We start from the raw sequence: 27,884 nt of genomic DNA, 5'->3' as shown, positions 1-27,884 counted from the left end.
GTTCTTTTATTGGTAGTAGTGCACATGTGTCTTCCTATTTGTATCTTATATTTGTTCAGTAGTATTAGTGGTTGTCTTGACTCTTGAGTCAGGTGTGCTTTTGTGAGAAATTGGTACTGTAGTTGCTTTCTCCATGCACAACGCATGCATATATACTGTTTCATATCTTGTAACCCAATACTATGGTGCTTCCCTCCCTTCAGCGGGCTCCAGTTCTTTTGAGTCTCAGAAGATGGAGCGTCCCTCTATATCAGTGATGTCCCCTACCAGCCCTGGAACGCTCAGAGACCTCCCCCTGGTACTGCCTGGTCAGCTCTCTGTGAGTACTTCCTTCAGGAAGCATAATTGTAGCAGTCGGGCAGCAACCTTGTATCTTCATATTTCCATGTTATGTGTTTCCCCGTCAATTAATGCCCTAAAGCCACAACTTTGAAATACTTAGAAAGTCGAAGTGGTTAAGTCTGTCTTGGGGCTTTATACAGTGATATGGTAGCGGTCCGGAAAAATAGATTTCTTAATACAAAATGTGTATTAATACATGCAGTATGCTGTGCAGGTGACACTGTGGTACGATAAAGTACCTCTTCATGTGTATTAATACATGCAGTCAGAGCTACCAACCTGCACACATTTTGTGTACCAACCACGCAATTCTAGGCGTATAGACACCTAGAATTGCGTGGTTGGTACACAAAATGTGTGCAGGTTGGTAGCTCTGCATGCAGTATGCTGTGCAGGTGACACTGTGGTACGATAAAGTACCTCTTCATGTGTATTAATACATGCAGTATGCTGTGCAGGTGAAGCTGTGGTACGATAAAGTGCCTCTTCATGTGTATTAATACATGCAGTATGCTGTGCAGGTGACACTGTGGTACGATAAAGTACCTCTTCGTGTGTATTAATACATGCAGTATGCTGTGCAGGTGACACTGTGGTACGATAAAGTACCTCTTCGTGTGTATTAATACATGCAGTATGCTGTGCAGGTGAGGCTGTGGTACGATAAAGTACCTCTTTTTTTTTTTTTTAAGATATTATTTTTGCGGCTTACGCCTTTTATTGATTTTTGAAGGGATAGAAAGTAGGCTGACAGGAAACGGGAGAGAGATGGGGGATGACATGCAGTAAAGGCCGTGTCGGGTCCGGGAGTCGAACCCGCGGCACACTGCGACTGGATTACCAGTCCGGTGCCCAGACCGTTACGCTACGGCCTGGGCCTAAAGTACCTCTTCATGTGTATTAATACATGCAGTATGCTGTGCAGGTGACACTGTGGTACGATAAAGTACCTCTTCGTGTGTATTAATACATGCAGTATGCTGTGCAGGTGAGGCTGTGGTACGATAAAGTACCTCTTTGTGTGTATTAATACATGCAGTATGCTGTGCAGGTGAGGCTGTGGTACGATAAAGTACCTCTTTGTGTGTATTAATACATGCAGTATGCTGTGCAGGTGAGGCTGTGGTACGATAAAGTACCTCTTTGTGTGTATTAATACATGCAGTATGCTGTGCAGGTGAAGCTGTGGTACAATAAAGTACCTCTTTGTGTGTATTAATACATGCAGTATGCTGTGCAGGTGACACTGTGGTACGATAAAGTACCTCTTTGTGTGTATTAATACATGCAGTATGCTGTGCAGGTGAAGCTGTGGTACGATAAAGTACCTCTTTGTGTGTATTAATACATGCAGTATGCTGTGCAGGTGACACTGTGGTACGATAAAGTACCTCTTTGTGTGTATTAATACATGCAGTATGCTGTGCAGGTGACACTGTGGTACGATAAAGTACCTCTTCATGTGTATTAATACATGCAGTATGCTGTGCAGGTGACACTGTGGTACGATAAAGTACCTCTTCGTGTGTATTAATACATGCAGTATGCTGTGCAGGTGAAGCTGTGGTACGATAAAGTACCTCTTCGTGTGTATTAATACATGCAGTATGCTGTGCAGGTGAGGCTGTGGTACGATAAAGTACCTCTTCGTGTGTATTAATACATGCAGTATGCTGTGCAGGTGAGGCTGTGGTACGATAAAGTACCTCTTTTTTTTTTTTTTAAGATATTATTTTTGCGGCTTACGCCTTTTATTGATTTTTGAAGGGATAGAAAGTAGGCTGACAGGAAACGGGAGAGAGATGGGGGATGACATGCAGTAAAGACCGTGTCGGGTCCGGGAGTCGAACCCGCGGCACACTGCGACTGGATTACCAGTCCGGTGCCCAGACCGTTACGCTACGGCCTGGGCCTAAAGTACCTCTTCATGTGTATTAATACATGCAGTATGCTGTGCAGGTGACACTGTGGTACGATAAAGTACCTCTTCGTGTGTATTAATACATGCAGTATGCTGTGCAGGTGAGGCTGTGGTACGATAAAGTACCTCTTTGTGTGTATTAATACATGCAGTATGCTGTGCAGGTGAGGCTGTGGTACGATAAAGTACCTCTTTGTGTGTATTAATACATGCAGTATGCTGTGCAGGTGAGGCTGTGGTACGATAAAGTACCTCTTTGTGTGTATTAATACATGCAGTATGCTGTGCAGGTGACACTGTGGTACGATAAAGTACCTCTTTGTGTGTATTAATACATGCAGTATGCTGTGCAGGTGAAGCTGTGGTACGATAAAGTACCTCTTTGTGTGTATTAATACATGCAGTATGCTGTGCAGGTGACACTGTGGTACGATAAAGTACCTCTTCGTGTGTATTAATACATGCAGTATGCTGTGCAGGTGACACTGTGGTACGATAAAGTACCTCTTTGTGTGTATTAATACATGCAGTATGCTGTGCAGGTGACACTGTGGTACGATAAAGTACCTCTTTGTGTGTATTAATACATGCAGTATGCTGTGCAGGTGACACTGTGGTACGATAAAGTACCTCTTCATGTGTATTAATACATGCAGTATGCTGTGCAGGTGACACTGTGGTACGATAAAGTACCTCTTTGTGTGTATTAATACATGCAGTATGCTGTGCAGGTGAAGCTGTGGTACGATAAAGTACCTCTTCGTGTGTATTAATACATGCAGTATGCTGTGCAGGTGAAGCTGTGGTACGATAAAGTACCTCTTCGTGTGTATTAATACATGCAGTATGCTGTGCAGGTGAGGCTGTGGTACGATAAAGTACCTCTTCGTGTGTATTAATACATGCAGTATGCTGTGCAGGTGAAGCTGTGGTACGATAAAGTGGGCCATCAGCTTATCGTCAATGTCCTTCAAGCCATAGACCTGCCTCCGCGAACAGACGGCCGACCACGCAACCCCTACGTCAAGATGTATTTCCTGCCTGACCGGAGGTAGGACTGGTGGTGGTTTATCGACCAATCAATGTATTTTCTCTTATCTTACAGTTTTAATTGGGATAATGACCACTGTTTTCTGTGGTTAAAGTACGTGTCCTCTGTCCTAGTGATAAGAGCAAACGACGGACCAAGACGGTGAAGAAAAGCTTGGAACCCAAGTGGAACCAGACCTTCCTTTACTCCCACGTGCACCGCCGTGACTTCAGAGAGCGCATGTTGGAGATCACTGTCTGGGACCAGCCCAGGGTGCAGGAGGAGGAGAGCCACTTCCTGGGGGAGGTAGGGAGACCGTAGCAGTGTTGAGCATAGATATTCAAAAATAGATGCCTCATTGGCTGCTGCAGTTCGTTGGAGCGATGTGTGTTGACGGGAGGGCGGAACTCACGGAAGAATTTACACTGGTAAGCCGGAAGAGTGGACGGCACACTACGTCACTCTTCCACTCAAGTGACTACTGGCCAATCACAGCGCATCTTTTCCGGGACTTATCAGACCCGAACATGCTCTCTGTGACGCACACTCATGCTTCCGCGGGGCTTCGCAAGGAATCTCGGGAATTTCTTGCCCTCCCTTGAGAACATGCCAGAGCCGAAAAGGGCATCTACCTTCATATGTCTATGGTGTTGAGTTTGTCGACTGAAACTATGACGGAAAATGTTCGTTGACTACCTTTATTTCACTGACAAAAACTAAATGAAAATTAAATAAAAACGGAGCTATGATGACTCAAATTAAGACTAAATATTAGGGGTTGCAAAAATTCTGTGTGCGTGTGTGCGACTGTGCGTGCGTGTGTGCGTGCGTGCGTGTGCGTGCGTGCGTGTGTGTGAGTGTCACTGTCCAGCTAGCCTGGGGTCCACCTATGCTTTCTATGACATAAGCAGCTCCCAGCAGGATCCGCCGGGATAATCTAGACACAGCAACGCGACATGAAACTAATTAATTAGAGTGACAGAGAGAGAGAGGAGTGTGTGTGTATGTGTGTGCGTCAATTTAACAAAGGTGCAGACGATCAGAAATCAGCAGAGAGTGATCGACGTTTGTGCTACAATATGCCGTATTGAAGTGGACTCGGCCCCAGACTCTCTTTTTTACCAATACTTTTGTACTTTTACTCAAGTACATTTTAAATTCCGGACTTGTAACAGTCATATTTCTACATTGCAGTATTGATGGACTTTTAATGTTTGTTTATAGCAGTTGTTAAAAAACATTGACAATGTTTGATGCCATGTGGCCAATATAATATAAATACATTTTGTGAGTGGTTTTGTTTTTCACAATAGCATACTGTTGAAAGGAATGAGGCGCCCCTCACTTCACATGTGAGTGTGATTTTTCTCTTTCTGTCAGATCCTCATCGAGTTGGAGACTGCCTTGCTGGACGACATTCCTCACTGGTATAAGCTCCAGACCCATGATGTGTCCTCTCTACCTCTGCCCCAGCCCTCGCCGTACCTCCCACGCAGACACGTGCACGCAGACAGCCCCAGCAAGAAACTACAGAGTATGTTTGTGCGCGCACACGTGCACACACTTGTGTGTGTACGTGTGTGTGTGTGTGTGTGTGTGTGTGTGTGAACGTGTGAATATGCGTGTGTGTGTGACTGTGTGTGTGTGTGTGTGTGTGTGTGTGTGTGTGTGTGTGTGTGTGTGTGTGTGTGTGTGTATATGCGTGCGTGCGCGCGTGTGTGTGTGTGTGCGTGTGTGCGTGCGTGCGTGCGTGTGTGTGTGTGTGTGAGTGTCACGTGCGTGTGCAGGTTTATGTGCTTGTTTACGGAGACCTCATTACAGACAAATTATCCGCTATGCCTTATTAAACTTTCTTATCTCCCTGTGTAAGTTCAGTCCCCAGCAGAACCCCTCAACCTCACCATCTACACTGGTCTGTGTGTGTGTGTGCGTGTGTGTGTGTGTGTGTGTGTGTGTGTGTGTGTGTGTGTGTGTGTGTGTGTGTGTGTGTGTGCACGCGTGTTGTTGTCATTGAGCAGGGTCGCATCGCATCATTGATACTGAGTTTGATGATGCTTTAACAGTAGAGACAAAAGGTGGGTGGGGGGCGTGGCTATTGAACATCACCTTTTAGTAGGTGTCCAGCACTGGTTGAGAAAGTATACAGGCAGCACACACATGCACGCACGCACACCTGCACGCACACACACACACACACACACACACACACACACACACACACACACACACACACACACACACACACACACACACACACACACACGCACACACGCACACACTCACGCACTGTTTCTCTCTATCCTTCCAACCTCTTCCTGGACTCAACATCATACCTCACACCGCTTGTGATAAATTACACACCCAATTTAAAACAATTAATCTTGTGAAACAACTGTATGCTGCTGTGTCAGCTAAATCCACAACAGGGTTTTTGCTGCTAGTCATCGAAAAGCTGCCATATTGGACTGAATTCAAATTGTGTGCTGCTGTGTGTAGTACACTTACATCCCTGGTGGTCACTCACCCTATAAGTGTCCACGCTCTTTCTCCTCCTCTGCTGGGCTGCACAAATAGTAGAGTTGTATGCCGTGCTGGGTTCTCAACGTCGGGTCCTGGGCCCACCAGGGGGTCCAAATGGACCCTTGCAGGTCTGTGACTCTGAGATCGTACAAACTCTCGGAGTGAGGATTTCAGTGTAGATTGGGGGTTCCTAAAGTTATATTTGTCCACTCGCAAGGTCTGTACACACTAAACTAATTTAGACTGCTGTTTGTGCTATGAGTTACGTGCACACTGAGCGCCATTATAACAAGGCAATGAAGTGGCATAATAATGTTTTTTTTTGGCAGGAATACATTCATAAAACCTGCATGAATGGAGGCATCACCAAACCCAAAGGTTTGATGCGAAACGCATTTTCGTATATTGTTGATTCGCTTCGCTTCTGGCGTGCAATGACCTTCAGAGTTACAGACCCGTAACATGTCCCATTTGGACCCCTGGTGAGCCCCCGGCCAGACATTGACAAACAGTGGCGTATACAGTAGAAGCACTGGAAGCACACAGTGTCTATGTGCATGGTAGACTGTAGAAAACCCACTGCCATTCCACTATAGAAACGCTTCATTTATAGTCCGTCGCACCACCATGAGCCCGAAATGGCAGGTCTATTAGCAGAGCTTGTAAATCTGCTATTTTAGGTACTCAACGCCATTGTATTGCGGTGGAGTATAAATCGGGCTCAGCTCTCGTGCCATTATCCTGCATGCCTCTACCATAGATAGAACTGACTTGCTGAGCGCCCTGTTGGCGCGGTAGTAAAGTAACCACCGCAGTGGCTGGGGGTTCTTATCCACCTGGCTTTGTCTAGCGTTTCAAGGGGGGGGGGTGATATTTATACACATGCTCCTACGGGCGTGGCTGGCACCTTTCAGCAGGGAGTGTTGTGCGGGAGGAGTAGGACGGAGGCTCTACGTCCTGCCGGTGGGGGCTCCTTACTGACAGGTGAGTCAGTCTAGGACACAAGAGCAGTGACAACACACAAATGTGTGCGAGGAGGAATTAATCGGCATAGCGACTAAATTGGGGCAAAAACGGGGTAAAAAGGGAAAAAAACAAGAAAGAAATTGTTGTAGGGCTACTTGAAGGACACTTCTATCACTGCTTTTGGTGCTAGCCCGTGCTAGTGCTATCCTCTGATTGCTTTCAGTTCAACAGTGCCCTGGCCTGGGTCAAATGACAATGAATGCCAGGTAGTCTAAAATGAACACTTTTCTGTAAGTGACAGCAAAGCTATACCTGTGACTCAGAAATTGTCCTGATGCAGTAAACCAAAACAATTTGGCGATCCATTACAATAAAAATAAATCATCTTTTGACCTATAGGTCTAATGGACACCATTATGTGGAAATAGTCAGCTACCTGGGCTAGCATTTCTAGATAGCTAGCTTATATCTAGCCCATAATCTGGCTGAATATTTGCTTGTGTAAAACATCCTGTAGTGATGTTCCACAGTTGAACAGAGAATGCAGCAGGTGTTGGCTGGCATCTACACTGGCACACTGTTAGCGCTGGCACTGCACCACTAGCATGAACAACTAACTGGCCAGTGGTGGACAAAGTACTCATTTTTTACTTAAGTAAAAGTAGTCATTCCACAGAGTAAAAATATGTTGATCAAGTAAAAGTCCTGCAGTCAAAAGTAGCATAAAAGTAGGCTTAGAGTAGAAAAGGTACTCATAATGCAGAATGTCTATTTCAGAATCATATATATCTTGTTGTTGGACAATAATTACTAATTATTAATCACTTAGCTCTATTTTATACTTAATAAATAGCTGATCTTAAAGCTCATCTGCTATTTTAAATGTTTTATAATTATTTTTGATTCATAATTTGATTAGATAATCTAAATCTGAAACGTAACAATAGTAACAAAAGTCGTCAGATAAACATAGTAAAGTACAAAAGTGCAAAACTTGCCTCTGAGATGTAGTGCAGTAGAAGTTAAAAGTATAAACCAATTGGAATGCCACAGTAAAAGTGCCTCCAAACTGTACTTCAGTACAGTACTTGAGTAAATAGTTATTACTCTCCACCACTGCTCACAACTGGCACACACCCGTAGTGAAGCACACACAACAACTAATACTTTACCTGCATGTGTGCCGCATGCATGCGTGCGTGCTTGTGTGTGCGTGCTTTTGTGTGCGTGCTTTTTGTGTGTGTGTGTGCGTGTGTGCATGGGTGCGTGCGTGCGTGCGTGACCTATGTGTGGGTGCGTAGATGCAGAGCGTAACTCCAGGGAGAGAGAGCGCAGCAGCACGCTGGCTGTCCCAGAGCAGGAGCGGGCCGCCCAGCTTCGCTCCCGCTCTGTGTCCCCGCACAGAGAGGACTCGTGCCGCTCCCGCTCCAGGCCCGCCCACGTCCCCATGCAGAGGTTGGTGTCGTCATCATCCCATCCCATGAGACACACACTCACGCACGCACGCACACACACACGCTCGCACACACACACACACACACACACACACACACACACACACACACACACACACACACACACACACAAACACACACACGTTCATTCGTCTCAACTTCAACTTCAACGTTTAAATATGGAGATACAAGGTTTCGATTCACTATTCACTGCTTAGAAAATCAACCCTGACACTGATACCAAAATTACAGACAGCTTCGTTTTAGACCATCCATTGAATTCAGACGTCACCAGACATATCAGTATCTCTGATAGTCTGGCCAGACGTAACTCGATAAACATGTAGAATCTTGAATCACACAAACGCTGTGTTGATACTGATAAAATAATTAAGATTGCATTGCATTCCATTGCATGCTGAAGGCAATGGAATGAATGCACTGTATGTGCATACTGTGTTCACATTAATGAAGGCTGGTTTCATATAGTATCTAATCAAAACCCTAACCCTGTTAAAATAATGCTGTATCATCATCATCATCACCTTTATTTATACTCGGAAATACAGTTGAGGGCAAGCCCTCATTTTCAATGTAGCCGAGGTTACAATACACAAAATACAGTAAAAGAACAATACATGAAACAACATTATAAATCAGGATAAATTACAAAGGAATAAACAGAACAACCATCAGAAATTGAAGTAGGAGCAATCACGGTGAAAAATGTTCTGGAGCATTCCTTTGAACTGACCGAAGGATGGCAGGGAGCTCAGTTTTAAAGAGCATTGGAGTTCATTCCACGAAGTTGGGCCATTGACAGGCCCAACTTCAAGTGTGCTTGAGCTAGAATCTCTGTTTAATGTGGAATGGGTGTTAAGACTTGGTTTGGTTGTAAGCTTTGATGCTGGGATCAAGTGTGTGCCAGCTAGCATTGTTTATTATTCTGTTTGTCTCACTTTGTCCTGCCTGTGAGTGTGTGTGTGTGTGTGTGTGTGTGTGTGTGTGCGCTCGTGCGTGCGTGCGTGCGTGCGCGTGCTTATGCAGACCTCATTATAGACTAAATTCTCCATTTTGCCTTATTGAACTTGCGTACCTCCCTGTGTACAGGTATCTACGGTACATTATACAATTATATTGTGGAAAAGTTAACTTTTGTCCGTAATGTGATTATTTTGATTTGAACAAAAACAGCTTGCAATTTTCACTTTTCGAATTATTTTATGGAAAAACAACTTTACTCTTCCTGATATAATTATTTTTGTAGATGTATACACCTTGCGTGCATGCGTGCCTGCCTGAGTGCGTGCCTGAGTGCGTGCCTGAGTGCGTGCCTGCGTGCGTGCCTGCGTGCGTGCCTGCGTGCGTGCCTGCGTGTGCATTTGGATCCTTGGTGTAACATTGACTTCTGGATTTACCAGGAGTCTGGACGAGATCCACCAGAACAACCACCACTCCCAATCTCCCTCCTCCCGGTACCATGACTCCCATCTGGAGCACCAGCGGTCCGGTGACTCCGACTATGAATACTCAGAAGACAGGTAACCTCATTTCCATGACTCTACTGGGGATCCTCACCTAGGGGTCGCTATGGGAAGAATGGTTGTGGAGCAGGGTCACAGTGTCTCTTGTTACGCCCAAAGGACCAAGTGACAATTTAACGCTTATTTCTGTACATTCTCATTTAATAGAGTCACGTCATGGTAGTTGACATGCACTCAGGAAAGCAAGAGGCCGCTCAGGTAGTGCTATGGTAAAGTACATGCCCACCACCACAAAGTCTGTGGGTTGGAATCCACTGTGTTGCATGTGGTTTTGTTGAGCGTCTGGGGCGGCACCTGTCACTAGGGACCACCTGTCACTAGGGACCACCTGTCACTAGGGACATTCTGTCACTAGGGACCACCTGTCACTAGGGACCACCTGTCACTAGGGACCACCTGTCACTAGGGACCACCTGTCACTAGGCACTCTGGAGCGTTGTTGGGGCGGGAGGAGTAGCATGGAGGCTCCACGTGTCCTCCCAGTAGGCACTCCTCACTGGCAGATGAGCCAATAGGATACAACACACTGAAATGTGTGAATGGAGGAGTCAATTGGCATAACGACTAAAATTGTGGAGATAAAAGGGTAAAAAGGCAGAAACAAACAAACAAGCAAAACACAGTGAAATAGAAAAGGCTAACTGGACATCTTGTCCTCAACTAGGCTTCAGTGAGAATTAAAGCAGAAAACTGTATATATAACACATATACATTTATGTTTTGTTTGTTATGTTTTATTTTCATGTATATATACTGTATATGTATTTATGTTTTCTCACAGCTTTAAACGGGTGCTGGGCTATGATTTGTCATTGGTATTTCCTTTAGGATGGTCATAAGATATTTATGATATTTATGAAAGGTTGAGTCTTTTGAGAGAGTATTGTGAGGCCGTAGTACTAATTCCCTACTAATACTACTAACTGTCTGATTTATTAGACCTATCTCATTCTCTAATACTGAATGCTGATTTGATTGAAATCTCAGAATTATGATTTCCTGATTTCTCTCATTCATCATAATCCCACTTGCTTGTCTGAGTTGTCATCCTCTTCTGTTTTATTTTGGTTTTTTTGGGTTTGTTTTTGATTGTTTAACCCATCGTCATGGTGACAGTGAGGTCCTGGAGATCCACAGGTCTGTCCGGGGCGGGAGTGCCGAGTGCCTGCACACAAACAGGTAAAAAAAGAAAAACAACCACCAATCACTGTTATTTTTAGCCTATTTGCCATTTTATCATCCATCCTCATTCTACTTCAGTAACTCCACGTGTAACACTCTCAATGTCGTAACTGAACATATTGTCGTTTACATTAATTGTTAAAGCTGCTCTTAAGTCAAGTTGTGGAGTAGCTTGTGCCTGCGTCTGCATAAACCGAAGGTTTAAAGGGTCATGTCATGTTTCGCACGCCAAGTGACATACAGTGCTGTCGGTCCAGTGTACATATACCCAAAGGGCGGAGACAGAGTTGTCGCTCAGTCAACTCACCACTGTCTCATGAAAACACACACGTGCATGCACTCACACGCTTGCAAGCACACTCACACACACGCACGCTTGCACATGCATGCATGCACGCACGCGCACGCAAGCAACGCACGCACACACACACACACACACACACACACACACACACACACACACACACACACACACACACACACACACACACACACACACACACACACACACACACACACACACACACACACACACACACACACACACACACACACACACACACACACAGCTCTGATCAACCGCATCTGAGGATTACACAAGCGTTCACAAGGCACATCACTGAATTTTGTTTTCCATGGATGTGTGTATTCATGGCATCTTGTGTGTTTCCTCACTTTGTCTCTTCTGTTCCTTTGACGTGCATGATGTGTCCTACTCTACCAGGGGTGTAGGTAGACACAGCAACAACACACTGCCCCCCAAAATGCCCCTGTTAGTAAACGGTATCCATAAAGACATGTACAGGTAAGCCTATTTAGAAAACAAGCACATTAGAAACGAGCATTGATCCTTTTCTGCCCTCACCAGTGGTGGAAAATGTACTCACATTATTTACTTAAGTAAATAATGTAATACAATATGTAACAGCTCTGTTAACTGTAAAAGGCCGAATTCAAAATTTACTTGAGTAAAAGTACAAAAAGTATTGGACCAAATTTACTTAAAGTACCAAAAGTAAAAGTACTCATTATGCAGAATGTCCCGTTTTAGGTTTTTAAATGTATAAAAATCTTTTGAAAATAGCCGATCTACAAGTTCACAATGCGTCACAATGCGACACAGCTTGTAGATCTGCTATTTTCAAATGGCCGAAATGGAGTGGGTAATGTATTTTTTGTAATAATAATCAAAATCTACAAAGTAAGTCGTAACGTAGTGGAGTAAAAGTATTGGAAATTGGAAATACTCCAGTGAAGTACCTCAAAATGTTAGTAACTATGTTAGTAAGTAATGTTTAGTAACTAAGTACTTGAGTAAATGTACTTAGTTTCTTTCCACCACTGGCCCTCACCCAGTTTTCCCTGCAGCAGTGGTTCTCAAAGTGGGGTCCAGGCAGGGACCCTCAGGGTTCCTCCTCCATGGGGTTTCAAATGGACCCCTTCAGGTCTGTAACTCTGAGAGCCACTGCCCTACCTACTGTACCGTATGTTGGCCATTACATTGAACCCATGTTCTATCCATGTAACCAAGGCCCAAGTATCTCCCAGAGGCTTTTGCTGTGGTCTAACTGTGTTCCATATTGTCCTGGTGGTGCTGCCTTGACTAACCAACCGACCATTATCCCCTTATCTCATGTGTTCCTCCAACATGCTAATGTAATGTTTATCCTGTCATAATTTGCGCCAAAACACAGCAGAGCGTAATGTTGTTACGGTAGGTTAGCGTTTTCCTCGTCTCTGGCAGACACATTAGAGAAGCTGAGTACAGACGCGTCATCGTTATCAGCTAGATTTAAAGCCTTGTTCCTTGTTGCGTAGCCACTAGACAGACAGAACAGACCTAATGCATCACATGAGCTATTACTGTATTTCATTGTACTGTATAATACTCTAATCCACTGTCCAGCACTCGGCTAGATACGTACTTTATTCTCTAGAGAGCTCCGATGGTTTCTCCACCACGTGAGTTCCCAGCAGCTTTAGAGCTTCAGATTGCGTTATATAATCAGCATTACGTACATCTAATCTCCCTAGGTCCAGATGTAACATGTTGTGGGGTTGAGCCACGCAGAGAGGGAAGAGGATATACTATACTACTATAATATTATGTCATGAATTCAGTAGTTCACACGGAGGATACTAATACTGTAATTTTGATTTAGGACATACAGTACATGTATGTTCAGTGTCACATACATTAAGATTAAGTGACACAGCTGGTTTTCATGATCAAATGTGCAAGGCAGAGCTGTGCCTGGGTTTGTTACTGTAGATGTCTGATGTTCAGAAAATACAACCTGAACTGTCTGTCCACAATGCACGTTGTATATATCTTTATGTGAGTTTGTTTAAAATCCCCTCCACTTCTTGTCCTAGTTAAAGGTGGAACTTTAACGTATAGTGTCACCTATAGTGTCAAGATGAATGTTGAGGGATCCCATTGCATTGCTTTTCCTTATTTTATACCACCACAACATGCAATCCCTGTTTCTTCCTTGGTTTTGCCATTCCCTGGCATGGTTGCATGCCAGGGCCTGTATTTCTATCCTAACAAATTTTATTTTGCACGTTACTTTATTTTTATTTGTCGCTCACATTTGATGTTTTTCTCTTGGTTTCCTGCATGCATGTCCCTACTGTCTGGCAGTTCCACCCTTCCTGCATGTCTAAAGAGCAAGCCTCCCTGTAAGCAGGAAACGTGCAACAGCATGACTCGTAATGTCCTAACGCAGCGAGTGCTCAGATTCACTGACGAAGTTACAGCTAGGTAAGAGTGGAACACACAACCCTGATTTATACTTGTGCCAAAATGACCGGATCTACAAAGCTCACCACACATCGCCACGCATTGTGATCTACAAAGCTCACCGCTTTCGCAAAGTGTAAATTAAGCATTCTGAAAAGGTTAGTCCCAATACTATTTGGGACACTATCCAATAATAATTCTGATTGGCTGGTTTCTGATTAGACCACGTAGTAGATCACACGATGATCTACACCAGTATCAGTTTATATCAATCCCAGGTGCATGTGTTACAGTGATCCAGCATATCTGTAGCTGAACTATATGGAAGGGAAGCGCTTGATTTCCGAGATTGTCCTAACACATACGTTTTATTTTCTCTATGTATTTGTTTGGAAAACGCTTACAACATACAAAGCCTGATTGGACTCAGTGGACTGGCTGAGAAAACAAGGAAGTGTCTCTGCCTGGTGGCCGCAAAGTATTACTACTTTCTCTAGTGAATAATTAAGAACTATAGAAGAACTTTGTTTTAGAACAGCAATAAGCCATGGGAGGTCCGAGGTTACCTTGTATTTTATAATGTCTAAGAGGGTTGGAGGCACTCGACTAGGTCTCGCCCTGTGCGAGGCTATTTCACATGTACAGGTACAGCTGGCGGTGCGCTGAGCGCACATGCGTTCATTCACTGATTCATTCACTTGATTTTTGATTTGGTGTAGCGGCAGGGTCCTCGGAGGGGTTGATTCAGACACACACACAGGGACACAAATATTTTAGGTGCAGTAAAGGTTACATTCACAAACTCATTGTATCATGTCCTCATGATACAACACATGTCATTCATGTGCACTGGCAACTGCACACTATCAAACAAAGATTTCACTGTTACATGCTTGCTGTTATTTTCGCAAGGCGTACATTTAGCCTGTGTGCAGCAGCGTGTGCCTTGTCATCATGCGATGGCAGGAGGAAGTCAGCCGTTTGTTAACCAATAAGGCAACAGTGAAAACACATGCAGTAAACAGCTGTCTGCCCACCCACCACTGCACTGTGGAGAGCAGTAGGAAGTTTGACCATACGGAAGATAACAAAGGGCTACATGATGAAAGTGCTACTCCTCTCCTCTCTTTGTCATCTCACTCACTCACACACAAATGCATACGCATGCATGTGTGCGCGCGCACACATAAACTCACACACACACACACACACACACACACACACACACACACACACACACACACACACACACACACACACACACACACACACACACACACACACACACACACACACACACACACACACACACACACACACACACACACACACACTCCTCTCTTTTTCTCTTGTTTGTCCATCAGAGTTGATGATGACCATGGCACGTATCAATTTGTTAACTTTTGGTGAGTGCACAAATGACTTGGCTTTGCGCTGTTGTCTCTTCAACATGGCACAGGATCTTCTTTCTTCTCCTGGCCGGTCGGTCCTTGGCTAAGTGTTCCCAGTGGTTCAGGTCCATCTTAAAGCCACACATGGCCAGTCCATCTCAGCCACTGCAAGCAAGATGGGGATGCTGGGCAAATTGGCCTTGCTGAGGACTTGTGTCAGGAACTTTGTCCTGCCATTTGTCCTCTTAGACAGCTCAGATGGAGATGGTTAAATGTTCTGGCATGACGCTGTTTGTCCAGGTTTCACACCCATACAAAATAGTTGGTAGTACGACAGCCTGGTAGACCTTCAGTTTTGTCCCCTGCACACACACACACACACACACACACACACACACACACACACACACACACACACACACACACACACACACACACACACACACACACACGCACACGCACACGCACACGCACACATACACGCACACATACACACACACACACACACACACACACACACACACACACACACACACACACACACACACACACACACACACACACACACACACACACACACACACACACACACACACACACACACACACACACACACACACACACACACACACACAGCATACAGTCATGCACAAGTGGTCTGTTCACCCACTTAGATCTGGTTCCCATGGCAACTCGACAACCAACTCGTTCTAGTCCATTTGAGTGGACTAGAACTGTGCGGCTGCGAGGACGGACTGGCTGTGATGAAGGAGACGGAGCAGCCAGACTCCAGAGCCCTGATGAGCGAAGCCTTTGTCGTACGACCATGCTCATTCAAAATAATTGATTTGGCGTTTTTCTTAACTTGAAGTTGAGTTATTTTCAAAATAATTGTTTTTGCGTAGCATGTTCTTTACTTTATTATTGTTATTTTCAAAATAATAAAGTTACGTTATTTTTGGCAAGCGACGCAATAGCCTACAACAAGTGTGAATTTGGCTTTATACTACCTTGTCTGATGGCCTTCTTCATTTTCTCTTTTCTCCCTCCCCTACCCCCCTTACCTCTTCCCTCCTCATCTTCCTCCTTTTTTTTTTTTTTTACAATTCCCCCTTTTCTTTCACCCTCTGCTCTCTCTTCCTCTGCTACCTAATCTATTATCCTCCACCTTTGCATCCCCCCCCCTCCGGTCTCTCTCTCTCTCTCTCTCTCTCTCTCTCTCTCTCTCTCTCTCTCTCTCTGACTCCCTCCCCTGCAGTGACCTGCAGCCATCATTGGACAGAGTGAGGAGTGCCAGCACCACCTGCCTGAGACCAGACAACAACTTCCATTCTCCCGACAGAGACAGGTATACCTCACATTCCATGAGTTCATCATTTGGCCAGGATTGAACTATAACAGAGATGGTGTAAGCCGCTTTAAGCACAATGAGACCAGCACTCACATACACATAGAATATATACTGTATATATATATATATATATATATATATGCAGGAACATAGAGACCTCCATGCAAACCATGTGTGGACTCAACGTGGTCTGGTCTGTCTGGACTTATAGCGGTTAGGCCTGTATGCCATTACAGTAAACTAACCTTAACCCTAGCTAGCGTTTAGGACCACAATGGAAACAAGTCACCAGGACATTTTCTGTGTTATTCTTTTTTGCGTTAATGTCCGACTGTACCTCCTGCTATTTACCAAAATCACAAACGACATCCAGCCTCTCATATCACAATACCAATATATCAATTGCCCCGAAACTCTACTTCATACCCTGGACTTTCCCCAATATTCACCATCTACTTTTGCTGGTTTTCCTGACTGGGCACGCTACCGTACCCCTGCCTGGCCTACCCATACCTCCAGGTCCTCCAACTCTTTGCCCCGCAAGAGATCCCCAAGTCCCAGGATCTTAGTAGAGCATGCCTCCTCTGAGGAAGACAGGTACCCCCCCCCCCCTTTTTTGTGTCACCCCTTGGAGCCTGTGCTGCACCTCCACTAACACGCTACTATGTTCCAGTGGTCATTTTCCTGTAGTGTACAGAGCAGTGGTTCCCAAACACTGGGCCGGGACCCATTTGAGGGCCGTGCACACATTTTTATGGGTCTCTTTATTTTTGGTTAATTATTATTATTTCAAAACATTTTCAAAAAACATTCCCAAAAAAACTATGAGTTTTCAGTAATTCCAAAAAGAAATAAAGAAAATCTAAGAAATGTCATAAATTAGAAAACAAATGTTTAAAAAGTAGTGAAAAAGCTGATCTATAAGCTTGTAGATCTGCTATTTTGATTATAGTTTGGGTCCCAAACATCTCCCAAACAAGAGACACCACTGGTGTAGAGCAGTGGTTCTCAAACTTTTGTATTTATTTCAAGGACCCCCATTGCAGCGGGTCAATTTGGTTCCATTTGTACACTTTCAGAGTTACATTTGGAACCCCTAAAGGACCCCTGAGAGTCCCTGCCTGGACCCTGTTTTGAGAACCACAGTGTAGAGCTTTTTGAGTTATTGTTCTGATCTTGGTTATAGTGCTGTGTCTTTCCCCTCTCTCTATTTCTGCTTGTGGCATACCATTGTGTAATAGTTATTTTCTGCGGCTCCTATTCTCGCTGCTATAGGCCTATTTTCCCCCTTTCACGAGGAATTATCTCACATTTTTGGGCTGTGTTTGAGAGACAATATTTTTTATGTATATTTTCACACTCAACATTCAACATGTCAGTTTATTTATTATTTTTTATGTTAATCCCTTCCTGTTTATCATCTTCCATTTTGTGTTTTATTACCCCCTCCCCTGTCTGGTGTGGTTCCGGTTTGCCGTAGCAGGCAGCCTGAAAACTCAGACAGGCAAAACTGTCAAAAGGGCAACAAGAAAGGCCTGGAGGGTGACAGGTAAGACCGCATAATCACTCACTCACTCACTCACTCACTCACTCACTCACTCACTCTCATCCCCTCTCATACACCCCCACCACCCTCACTTTCTTCTTCTCTCTTCTCACTAGGGTGACGCTATCCATTCAATTACTGTATTGCTGGCTGTCAAATCTGGCGTATTGATGTTTCCATATTGATTGTTCACTGAACACCACACAAACTCATGGAAAGAATAACATTTGTAACCACAATCCACAGTTACTTAATGCTGTTCGGCCTTCGATTCATGTTATCCCTATAGTCTTACAGTTTTTCCTCAATCGCTTGGTTGCATTTCTTGAAACTTTAACCTCATTCCTCAAACTCTTAAGAGCAATCACCACAAACAGTAAAATAATTTAATTTAATAACACTATACATGTACCACTAGTGCAAAATAAACTATAACTAGATAAAGTGCCCCTCATAGTATTTTGCATACAGTGATTTACCAAAAAAAACTGCAGTGTCAGGGTCAATTGGAAATGTACATTTGTGAAGAAAAATATTTGTTTAGACTGGAAAGTCAAAGTGGAATGAGAGTGTTTTGCATTATGTACAATGAGAAGTAAAAGTGGGTATTGGCCAATTGCTTTAATGGTGTGGAGTTTGGAGGCACTGCTAAGAGAAGGAGTTTCAAGAAATGTATCCAAATAATTGAGGAAAAACTGTAATTTGTCCTCAAGTTCTATTTGTTTTTCTCTATTTGTTGTCTCCTGAGATTTCCTTAATTCCTAGACTTTCATTGTGTGCATTTTAATTTGCTTTTTTTATTATTAGTGTTTATATTTGTTTTACTGCATTCATCGTTTTTTTGTGATTTATTTTCCTTTCGTTGTCTGCCTGTTAATGGCAGCCGTATCCAGCCTACCTCTATCCTTAGAGGCAGTAGAGGGAGAGGCGCCCCGCTGAGAGCCTTTGGTCAGATGGCCCTGGTCGGGTCCTCCCCAAATTCACCACGGCTGGAGAGGTGCATGCTGCTGCCCAACCCTACCCAAACCCATCTCCACCTCGCCCTTTGTGCTGCTGTCTTATCTATGCTGAGTGTTGCTGTCCTATCTATCCTGTCATTTGTAAATCTGAGATTATTTACATGACAGTAATAGGACAATAACTAGGGCGGTGGTTCTAAAACCTTTTCATTTCGAGGACCCCCATAACTCTGAAAGTTACAGACGTATTAGGGTCAATTTGGAACCCCCTTTGAGAACCACTGAACTAGGACATTTACTGTAACTATTAACCAGAACACTGTATGCATGTAAACAAGCTCAATGCCATCACTTTTACCCTCTCCTTTATCGATGCTTGATAAATCTAATCCTCTCTTTTCCCCAAACGTATCACCTGTAATGCTGGTAATCACTTTCCTGCTTGTGTGATTACTAAACTCAGATGTGATGACTAGATATGTATGTTGTAGTGTTTTCTCATATCCCTGCGTCTCTCTCTGCTTCGTTCCATCAGAGCACATGCCCATGACAGCCCTTCCCCTCCAATGGGGACTCCCCAATCAGGTCGCAGGGGCAGACAGCTGCCGCAGCTCCCTGCGAAGAGTAGCAGCATAGAGCAAGGTATGCTGTGTGTGCGTGACTGCGTACGTGCGTATGTTATCATGGAAAATATTAATATCCACTCAGGGTGAAGTGTTGACAATGTATTGAAGAACATTCAAGCATAAAAACAGCATTACAGCTTATACCCAATGGCATGGGCTCCACACCCCTATAGCCCTCAGAAGGGCAAAAGCGCACACCCAGGGTGCCTGGGTGTAGCCCTTCCTATACACAGAGATGTTATGTTATCCTAAATGGTCAAGCTATAAGTGACAGTACAATCATTCTGACTGGTTAAGTTAAGAGCAGTGTTGGGCAAGTTACTTTGAAAGCGTAGCTTGTAAAGCTACAAGTAGCTCACCATGGCAGTAGCTTGATCAAGCTACATAGCTACCCCTGGAGAGATGTAGCTTGTAAAGCTACAGCTACATGGAAAAAGTAGCTCAAAGTAGCTCAGCTACTTTTTATTTTTCAGCGTTAAATTGAGAATGTACATGCGGGAGACCCCTCCTCCCCTCTGGGAGACCCCTCCTCCCCTCTGGGAGACCCCTCCCCTCTGGGAGACCCCTCCTCCCCTCTGGGAGACCCCTCCTCCCCCTGCTCCCCTCTGGGAGACCCCTCCTCCCCCTGCTCCCCTCTGGGAGACCCCTCCCACCCTGCTCCCCTCTGGGAGACCCCTCCCAGCCTGCTCCCCTCTGGGAGACCCCTCCCACCCTGCTCCCCTCTGGGAGACCCCTCCTCCCCCTGCTCCCCTCTGGGAGACCCCTCCTCACCCTGCTCCCCTCCGGGAGACCCCTCCTCCCACCCTGCTCCCCTCTGGGAGACCCCTCCTCCCCTCTGGGAGACCCCTCCTCACCCTGCTCCCCTCTGGGAGACCCCTCCCCTCTGGGAGACCCCTCCTCCCCTCTGGGAGACCCCCCCACCCTGCTCCCCTCTGGGAGACCCCTCCTCACCCTGCTCCCCTCTGGGAGACCCCTCCTCACCCTGCTCCCCTCTGGGAGACCCCTCCTCCCACCCTGCTCCCCTCTGGGAGACCCCTCCCACCCTGCTCCCCTCTGGGAGACCCCTCCTCCCCCTGCTCCCCTCTGGGAGACCCCCCACCCTGCTCCCCTCTGGGAGACCCCTCCTCACCCTGCTCCCCTCTGGGAGACCCCTCCCACCCTGCTCCCCTCTGGGAGACCCCTCCTCACCCTGCTCCCCTCTGGGAGACCCCTCCCACCCTGCTCCCCTCTGGGAGACCCCCCCACCCTGCTCCCCTCTGGGAGACCCCTCCTCACCCTGCTCCCCTCTGGGAGACCCCCCCACCCTGCTCCCCTTGGGGGAGACCCCTCCTCCCCCTGCTCCCCTCTGGGAGACCCCCCCACCCTGCTCCCCTCTGGGAGACCCCCCCACCCTGCTCCCCTCTGGGAGACCCCTCCTCCCCCTGCTCCCCTCTGGGAGACCCACCCACCCTGCTCCCCTCTGGGAGACCCCTCCTCCCCCTGCTCCCCTCTGGGAGACCCCTCCCCCTGCTCCCCTCTGGGAGACCCCCCCACCCTGCTCCCCTCTGGGAGACCCCTGCTCCCCCCTGGGAGACCCCTCCCACCCTGTGATACCAGGGCCAATCAGAGGCCAATTAGAGGCAGCTGTCAAGTGCTGATATGCCCTCAAAGCAATCAGAAAAAGGAACAGTCCTTGATTTTTCAAAGGGGGTTCTAGTACAAGAATTAACACAGCAACCAATGGTCAAAATTAATATATTTCTTTCATGTTATTGCCCAAAATTGTAGCTTGTAACTTGAGTAGCTAAGCTACAAAAAATGACCCAAAAGGTAGCTGAGCTACTTGACGAGGTACACAAATATGAATGTAGCTAAAATACCACAAGCTACAGCAAAATGTAGCTCAGCTACGTAGCTCAGCTACATGTAGCTTAATACTCCCCAACACTGGTTAAGAGAGTACCTGTATGGTATATATATATATATATATATATATATATATATATATATATATATATGGTTAATATATTAACAGGACCATACAAAGCATTATATTTGAAAACAAAGTTTACTAAGTAAGAGACAACTGTGTACTTGAATCTGTAGTGCAGGGCAGGCTTGTTACGTATGGACACCATCAATGGCATTGCTGGATCAGTGTGTGTGTGGGTGTGTATGTGTGTGTGTGTGTGTGTGTGTGTGTGTGTGTGTGTGTGTGTGTGTGTGTGTGTGTGTGTGTGTGTGTGTGTGTGTGTGTGTGTGTGTGTGTGTGTGTGTGTGTGTGTGTGTGGGACAAACAAATCAATCAACCACCCTATGTGGTTGATAAATAAACCCTACTATGTTACATCTGTTTTTACACTTGTGCCTGTAGGGCTTGATTTGTAAAAAATAAAAAGGTGCCGTTCTTAACATACATTTTCATTTTCAAGATGAATCTGATCCATTGCCTGTAAAAGTATTTTATACTGTTCTCTCCTTCTTGTCCTCACATCGTATGTTCGTTTTGTTACTAACGCTCCATGAAGAACATAACAATGTACATAACAAACCTGGTGAAACTCTATAGAACCCCTTGATTTCACAGCTCTTTGCTGGTGCATTTGCCTCAAAATGTATGGCTGACACACACTGCTATTACTCTAAACCTTTCCTTATTATTCACAGCGGACAGGGGTCAATTACACTCTAGAATTCTGATTGTTGATTTAACTCACAGATTGTCGCTGCCAGGTGGAAATCGTTTTAATTATTATTATTATTATTATTATTTAAAACATAAAATAAAAAGGTGAAAATAGCTGATCTGCAAAAGGGGAATACCGGGATATGAGGTTTCTGCCTGACAACAATGACATATTGAGTACAGAAAACAATCAATGTTACATTTGCACACTAATGAACATTGAGGATTTTACTGTGTAGTTAGTATTTGAAAATACTTTTCAGAATTTATTTTGTGGTAAGTTTACATGCCAGATATTGTAGATGGGTGTGTTTTAGACAAAACTAATTTCGATCATATAGTTAGTAGATAATTGGAAAAAGTCAGATTTGGTATGACGTTCTGATTGATCTGAAACAGAAACCACACCTATCTGTATCTGCAGTAACTATTTGACCCAAGTCTGATTTCACAGCTATTCTATTCTGTGCACCAGCCACATATAGCTGGAGTAATACTGTAAGTGCACAGCATGCTCCACCTAGTGTTTGGAAATGGCTCCTGCATACTCCCCCTATGCCTATAACCTGCATCTACTTTCAGCTTGTTCTTTTTCTCTCTCTCTCTCTCTCTCTCTCTCTCTCTCTCTCTCTCTCTCTCTCTCTCTCTCTCTCTCTCTCTCTCTCTCTCTCTCTCTCTCTCTCTCTCTCTCTCTCTCCCTCCCCTAGCCCTTGCAGTAGAGGAGCGAGCCCGACAATTGCAGATGAAAGTACATTCCTACAGGCCTTCAGCCTCCCACGACCCTGAGACAGACCTCAAGACCAAACGGGAGGTCAGCATCAATATGTCTTCATCCATCTATGTACTTTTTCTGTGCCAAACTAAACCGAACCAAACCAAAATTACTCTGAAATATACTGGGCAGCTCTCCGTACTCATTCATGGCAGTTGCTGGAACTGTGCTGTGTGTGCAGAAATGTCTTGGGCCAGCATAGTTTGTGTAAAGAGACTTCTGATATTGTTCCAGACTTGCACTTGCACGGTCAGTTTTGATAATGCACTTGACTCATGGCATTGTCCTATAGGAGGCATTTCAATTGTTAATAATAACTTAACTTACTGTACTTAAGCTTTGTTAACCACTTTTTTGTTGTATGACGAATAGTGAAAATAGCTGATCTACAAGCTCACAATTTGTCGTGATGCGACGTGTTGTGAGCTTGTAGATCGTCTATTTTCACTTTTTGGAACATTTTGAAATGTTTTGCCATGCCATCAACCTTTGATGGCATGCCCAAAATAGGGACACTAGGTTAAAAGGGGTTATCGATGAAAGCTCGGATTAGATATACAAGCTCACAATGTGTCATCACGGTGAGAGCTTGTAGATAGGCTGTTTTCAGCAAAGAGGGACATACTAGAGGTTCTAGTAGAGCTCTGGGGGACCCCCGGCAACTAAGTATAATTATAGCCAGGGTTTAAGTGCTTAATATTAGATGATTCATTAATATCATAAGGTTGGTAGCTGATGTCTTGTCTCCGGTATACGGTAGTCGAGTTTGAAGGAACCTTCTTAACACTCGCATGACTGTACTGTAGTAAGGCCAGGTACCACACAACCTGCAATGTTATTGGCTACTGTCTCCAGAAGCTTTGACAGCTTCAACCCCCAAGCAGGGTAGAGCCATTTTATAAATTGAACAATGGAATGTACGGAGGTGTGAAGTCTACTCCCGTTGGGGAGAAAGGGTGAAATGGGTCAGTTTGACCGAAAACGAAAGGCAGAGATGGTATAAGTAGGCTATGCCTAAATTCATGTTTAGAAAATGTTTCAGATGAAAAAAAAGAGATTTGAATCGAATATTTAGCAAAGGTCATGGAAGGGGAACCTTCTGAGAGCTTCATGGGCAAAGCTTCGAAATGGGTCAGAAAGACCTCACAGACACTCAAGTGTTAAAGCCTTTTCAGACGGGGAGCGAATGATGTGCCTTGGTAATTCATTTTCAGTGAGAGGCGTGCGTTTATTTTGTCGCTCTACGCATCCCGCACCCCTCCTGAGCACACCTGTCGCCAGGGGAGAACACCTGCGTCACTCGCTGCCCGTCTGAAAAGGCCTTTAACTTGTATTCTTTTGAGGATTGTGTACAACATTTTGGAATACCCAGGTCTCAGTCCTTCAGATATCTGCAACTTTGCTGTTTGCTGTTGAGTACCTTCGTATCTAGTACACCAGCTCCCACAGCCGCCGAGTTATTAGATAAAGTATTAATGAGCTATGGGAAAGGCCATGAGGCGTCAGTGTATTACGTCTACGATGATTCAGAGCCTGAGTAATGGGGCCGTGTCAGCTCTCAAGACGACATGGGAAAGGGACCTCAATTGGATGACGTGGGAGTGGGATAGGATTCGTACTAAGAACATTAAAATATTGTCGTCAAGGGATGCAAGGGTGTCATTCAATTTAAGATTCCTATACATCAATTCTACTGGACTCCCTCCAGTTTGTTTAGGCTAGGCTTATATGGCTTAAGAGACATGCTAACTGCTGGTGATGCATATCAGAGGACATTCACCTAACGCATGTCTTGTGGTCTTGTGACAAGACTTTTGGTCTAATCTCTGTGAGATTTCAGAGACCAAAATTCTATTCAACCCCAGATTTGTTTTAGGTGATGATGAATCAGGAGAAAAACACTTGGACACAATTGGATCTACTCCAAACTAGTGTCAAGACAGATTTTTTTCAGGAGATGGAAAACTGACGGGGTGCCTTCAGTCCATAATTGATTACTGAAATGGCAAGAGTGGCAGCATAAAACAATATCATGTAAACTGGGATGTTTGGTATTATACTAGAAGATTTCGGTTTTTGTAGGGTGGGTGGAAGGGGTACATGTATATTTTGTGATGCCTATATATGTCACGGTGTGAATCAATAAGGTAGGACCCAAGTGCAGAACAGAAAGCCACAGAGGCAGAGAAGTCTAAATTCTAGAGGGTTTATTCCAAAACCCAGGATACAAGGCAACATCACACTTAACATACAACAATGATCTGACAAAGGAAATGAAAAACCAGGGGAGTATAAATACACAAAGACACAGGTGAACTCAACAGATAATCAACACATTGATTGGCTAAAAGACTAACAAGACAAGGTGAAAACACTGGGGTAATCAGGGTACTGGTGAGACAACACAGGTAACAAAAGCAACAGAGGAAACCAAGGGACCAAAAATACTACAAAAGCACAACAGAAAACGTCACGTATCGTGACAATATATATTATGATTAAGAAATAATACAAATAATAATCAATTCCACCTTCCCCATTCCCCGTACTCTGAATGTTGAGATATTAAGATGGCAGCTATGAATGTTACTTCAGTTTCAATGGCTTCCGTTATTTATCCTGTTCCGTAATGATCGCCACAGATGTATGCGGAACAGAGGCGGAGCAGCGACAACGTGTCGGGCAGGTCATCGGACAGCGATATGAGTGACGCGTCGGCCATCTCCCGCGCCAGCAGTGCCTCCCGCCTCAGCAGCACCAGCTACATGTCCATCCAATCAGAACGACCCAGGGGGCGGCTCAGGTCAGTCAACGCTGCTTTATCCAAGTGTTCATTTTGTTGACTAAGACTAAGACTAAAAGACTAAGACTAAACAATTTCAGGTGACTAAATAGGACTAAAACTAAATGATGTGTTCAAAAGACTAAGACTAAGACTGAATCAGAATTTGCTGTCAAATTAACACTGCTTTATTCTACAATACACTTCTAGCTGGTCTCACATTGCCAGGCGATTGGAGGGCTCCGCCTACCGATGTGTCTGGTTGAGGCGTATTAGTAGGCGTAGACCTCAGATCACCTGGCAAAGCGAGACTTGATAGATCCAGTTCACTGGATCTATCAAGTTGATCTACTTGATAGATCCAGTTCACTGGATCTATCAAGTTCACTGGCGCAGTTCACATGCATGCTAATTTACATTGTCTTTGTTTTTCTGCATGACGTTTGCTGCACGTTTCTGTTTTCCTGCATGGTCCGGGGGGTCTCCTGTATGTACAAATACAAAACACACGCGTACTGTACACACTCGCCTACAAACGTCTACACATGCTGTCTATGCACATGCGTGCACACAATGCGGAAATCAAACGTATGGGCTCAAAGGTCCAAGTCGTTAGAGGAGGAGAAGAAGGACAGGAGGATCTCTTGGGGGGTGAATGGTACTGTGGACAGTGTGGAGGACAAGAGGAAATCCGCAGGGAAGAGGCGCTTCTCTGAGGAGCTGAGGCGCAGGAGACACACAGTGACTGGAGACAGCGAGGCCAGGTACTGTGAACCTCTGGTCCTCTTTGCCCCTTTTCCACTGGGGTTGAACCCGTTTGGTTCTTTTCTCCTGCCTAATATTGAACCAGTTCAGAGTGTTTCCACTGAAAATGAATTGGTTAAGAACCCTAAAATCTAGAATCTAGAACGGAACCAGTTCTAGAGCCAAAGTTGTTTTTGTGGAAAAGGGGCCAAAATGGGATCCGGGATCCCCAGGGGTCTTTAAAACCCTCGGACTGCCAGCCCAATAACAGCTTTTCAGTGCCTTTTGCCAGCTATATTCATATTTTTAATTCATCATTTTGATGCCAATAGAAAAATCCGTGACATACACACTATATCTCATTTTAACACGGCAATCCTATAGTATTATACCCAGTCCTGATGGTGGTGGTAACTTCACCATTATGCCAATTTTCACCAAATAGAGCGAATCTGGCGATGGCACTTCCGGTTTAACAAACAATACATTTTACATCCAAGATGGCGCCTGGTGCACCTTGAAATGCGCTCCGTAGCTGCAAATCACTGGGCCCCCTGATTTAATGGTCCTTTCGGGGGGTGTACTACTAATCAGTGGTAGAGGAAAATATATAATACTCCAATACTCCATGCTCACTCCCCAAAAATAACAGATCAACAAGCTTCTAGAATCTAGATGGTTTATTTTCATTGCATGACACTTGTATCCGCAGAAGCAAGTGGCTCCGAACTCAAATAGAGTTTGAAAATCATAAAATCTACAAACTCCCATAATCCTACTGCCTTGCCTATTGTGTCTAACCCTATCATGTGTGACCTCTACACAATACACATCTCTGTAGATGAAAATGTACAGTATGTATATACTGCGCACGCACGCACGCACGCACGCACGCACGCACGCACACACACACACACACACACACACACACACACACACACACACACACACACACACAGAGCCATACCCCTCCCCTTTGGCCGACCAGTTACAGAGTGCTGCATGGCTGGCATGGACAAACGACCCCATCCCAGTTGTCCACAGTGGCCCAGGTGGTGATGTAGTGCAGCTTATTAGCTAACTAATGTTTTGAGGCCTGGGAGGTGGAGAGAAGGCCTTATAGCTCAGATTAATCCAAACGGAGCGTTCTAAAAGCCTAGCAGCCCAGCAGCCTTTGACATACTTTCTGGAGTTAAACCCGAGAGAGAGGTGAGGAATAGCGAGAGAGAGAGAGAGAGAGAGAGAGGTGAGGAATAGCGAGAGAGAGAGAGAGAGAGAGAGAGAGAGAGAGAGAGAGAGAGAGAGACAGAGAGAGAGAGAGAGAGAGAGACTTTGTACGATGT

General features: G+C 44.9%; 1 protein-coding gene across 1 annotated transcript in view; it reads left to right on the top strand.

Moving 5' to 3' along the window:
• Positions 1-27,884, top strand: part of rims1b (regulating synaptic membrane exocytosis 1b) — a 50,252-nt gene that overhangs the window by 10,629 nt on the left and 11,739 nt on the right. The window contains exons 7-21 of the mRNA XM_083766118.1: positions 204-319; positions 3,184-3,314; positions 3,428-3,599; positions 4,674-4,827; positions 8,081-8,234; positions 9,655-9,774; positions 10,894-10,956; positions 11,684-11,764; positions 16,355-16,444; positions 17,928-17,996; positions 18,877-18,990; positions 19,488-19,594; positions 22,951-23,054; positions 25,658-25,818; positions 26,400-26,561. Coding sequence (XP_083622244.1) covers positions 204-319; positions 3,184-3,314; positions 3,428-3,599; positions 4,674-4,827; positions 8,081-8,234; positions 9,655-9,774; positions 10,894-10,956; positions 11,684-11,764; positions 16,355-16,444; positions 17,928-17,996; positions 18,877-18,990; positions 19,488-19,594; positions 22,951-23,054; positions 25,658-25,818; positions 26,400-26,561 — 1,798 coding nt within the window. The remainder of the gene's footprint in view (positions 1-203; positions 320-3,183; positions 3,315-3,427; positions 3,600-4,673; positions 4,828-8,080; positions 8,235-9,654; positions 9,775-10,893; positions 10,957-11,683; positions 11,765-16,354; positions 16,445-17,927; positions 17,997-18,876; positions 18,991-19,487; positions 19,595-22,950; positions 23,055-25,657; positions 25,819-26,399; positions 26,562-27,884) is intronic.

Source organism: Protomyctophum parallelum, assembly GCF_964188405.1.
Source record: "Protomyctophum parallelum genome assembly, chromosome: 5".
Taxonomy (NCBI): Eukaryota; Metazoa; Chordata; class Actinopteri; order Myctophiformes; family Myctophidae; genus Protomyctophum; species Protomyctophum parallelum.
This window is presented reverse-complemented; position numbering and strand designations above follow the sequence as displayed.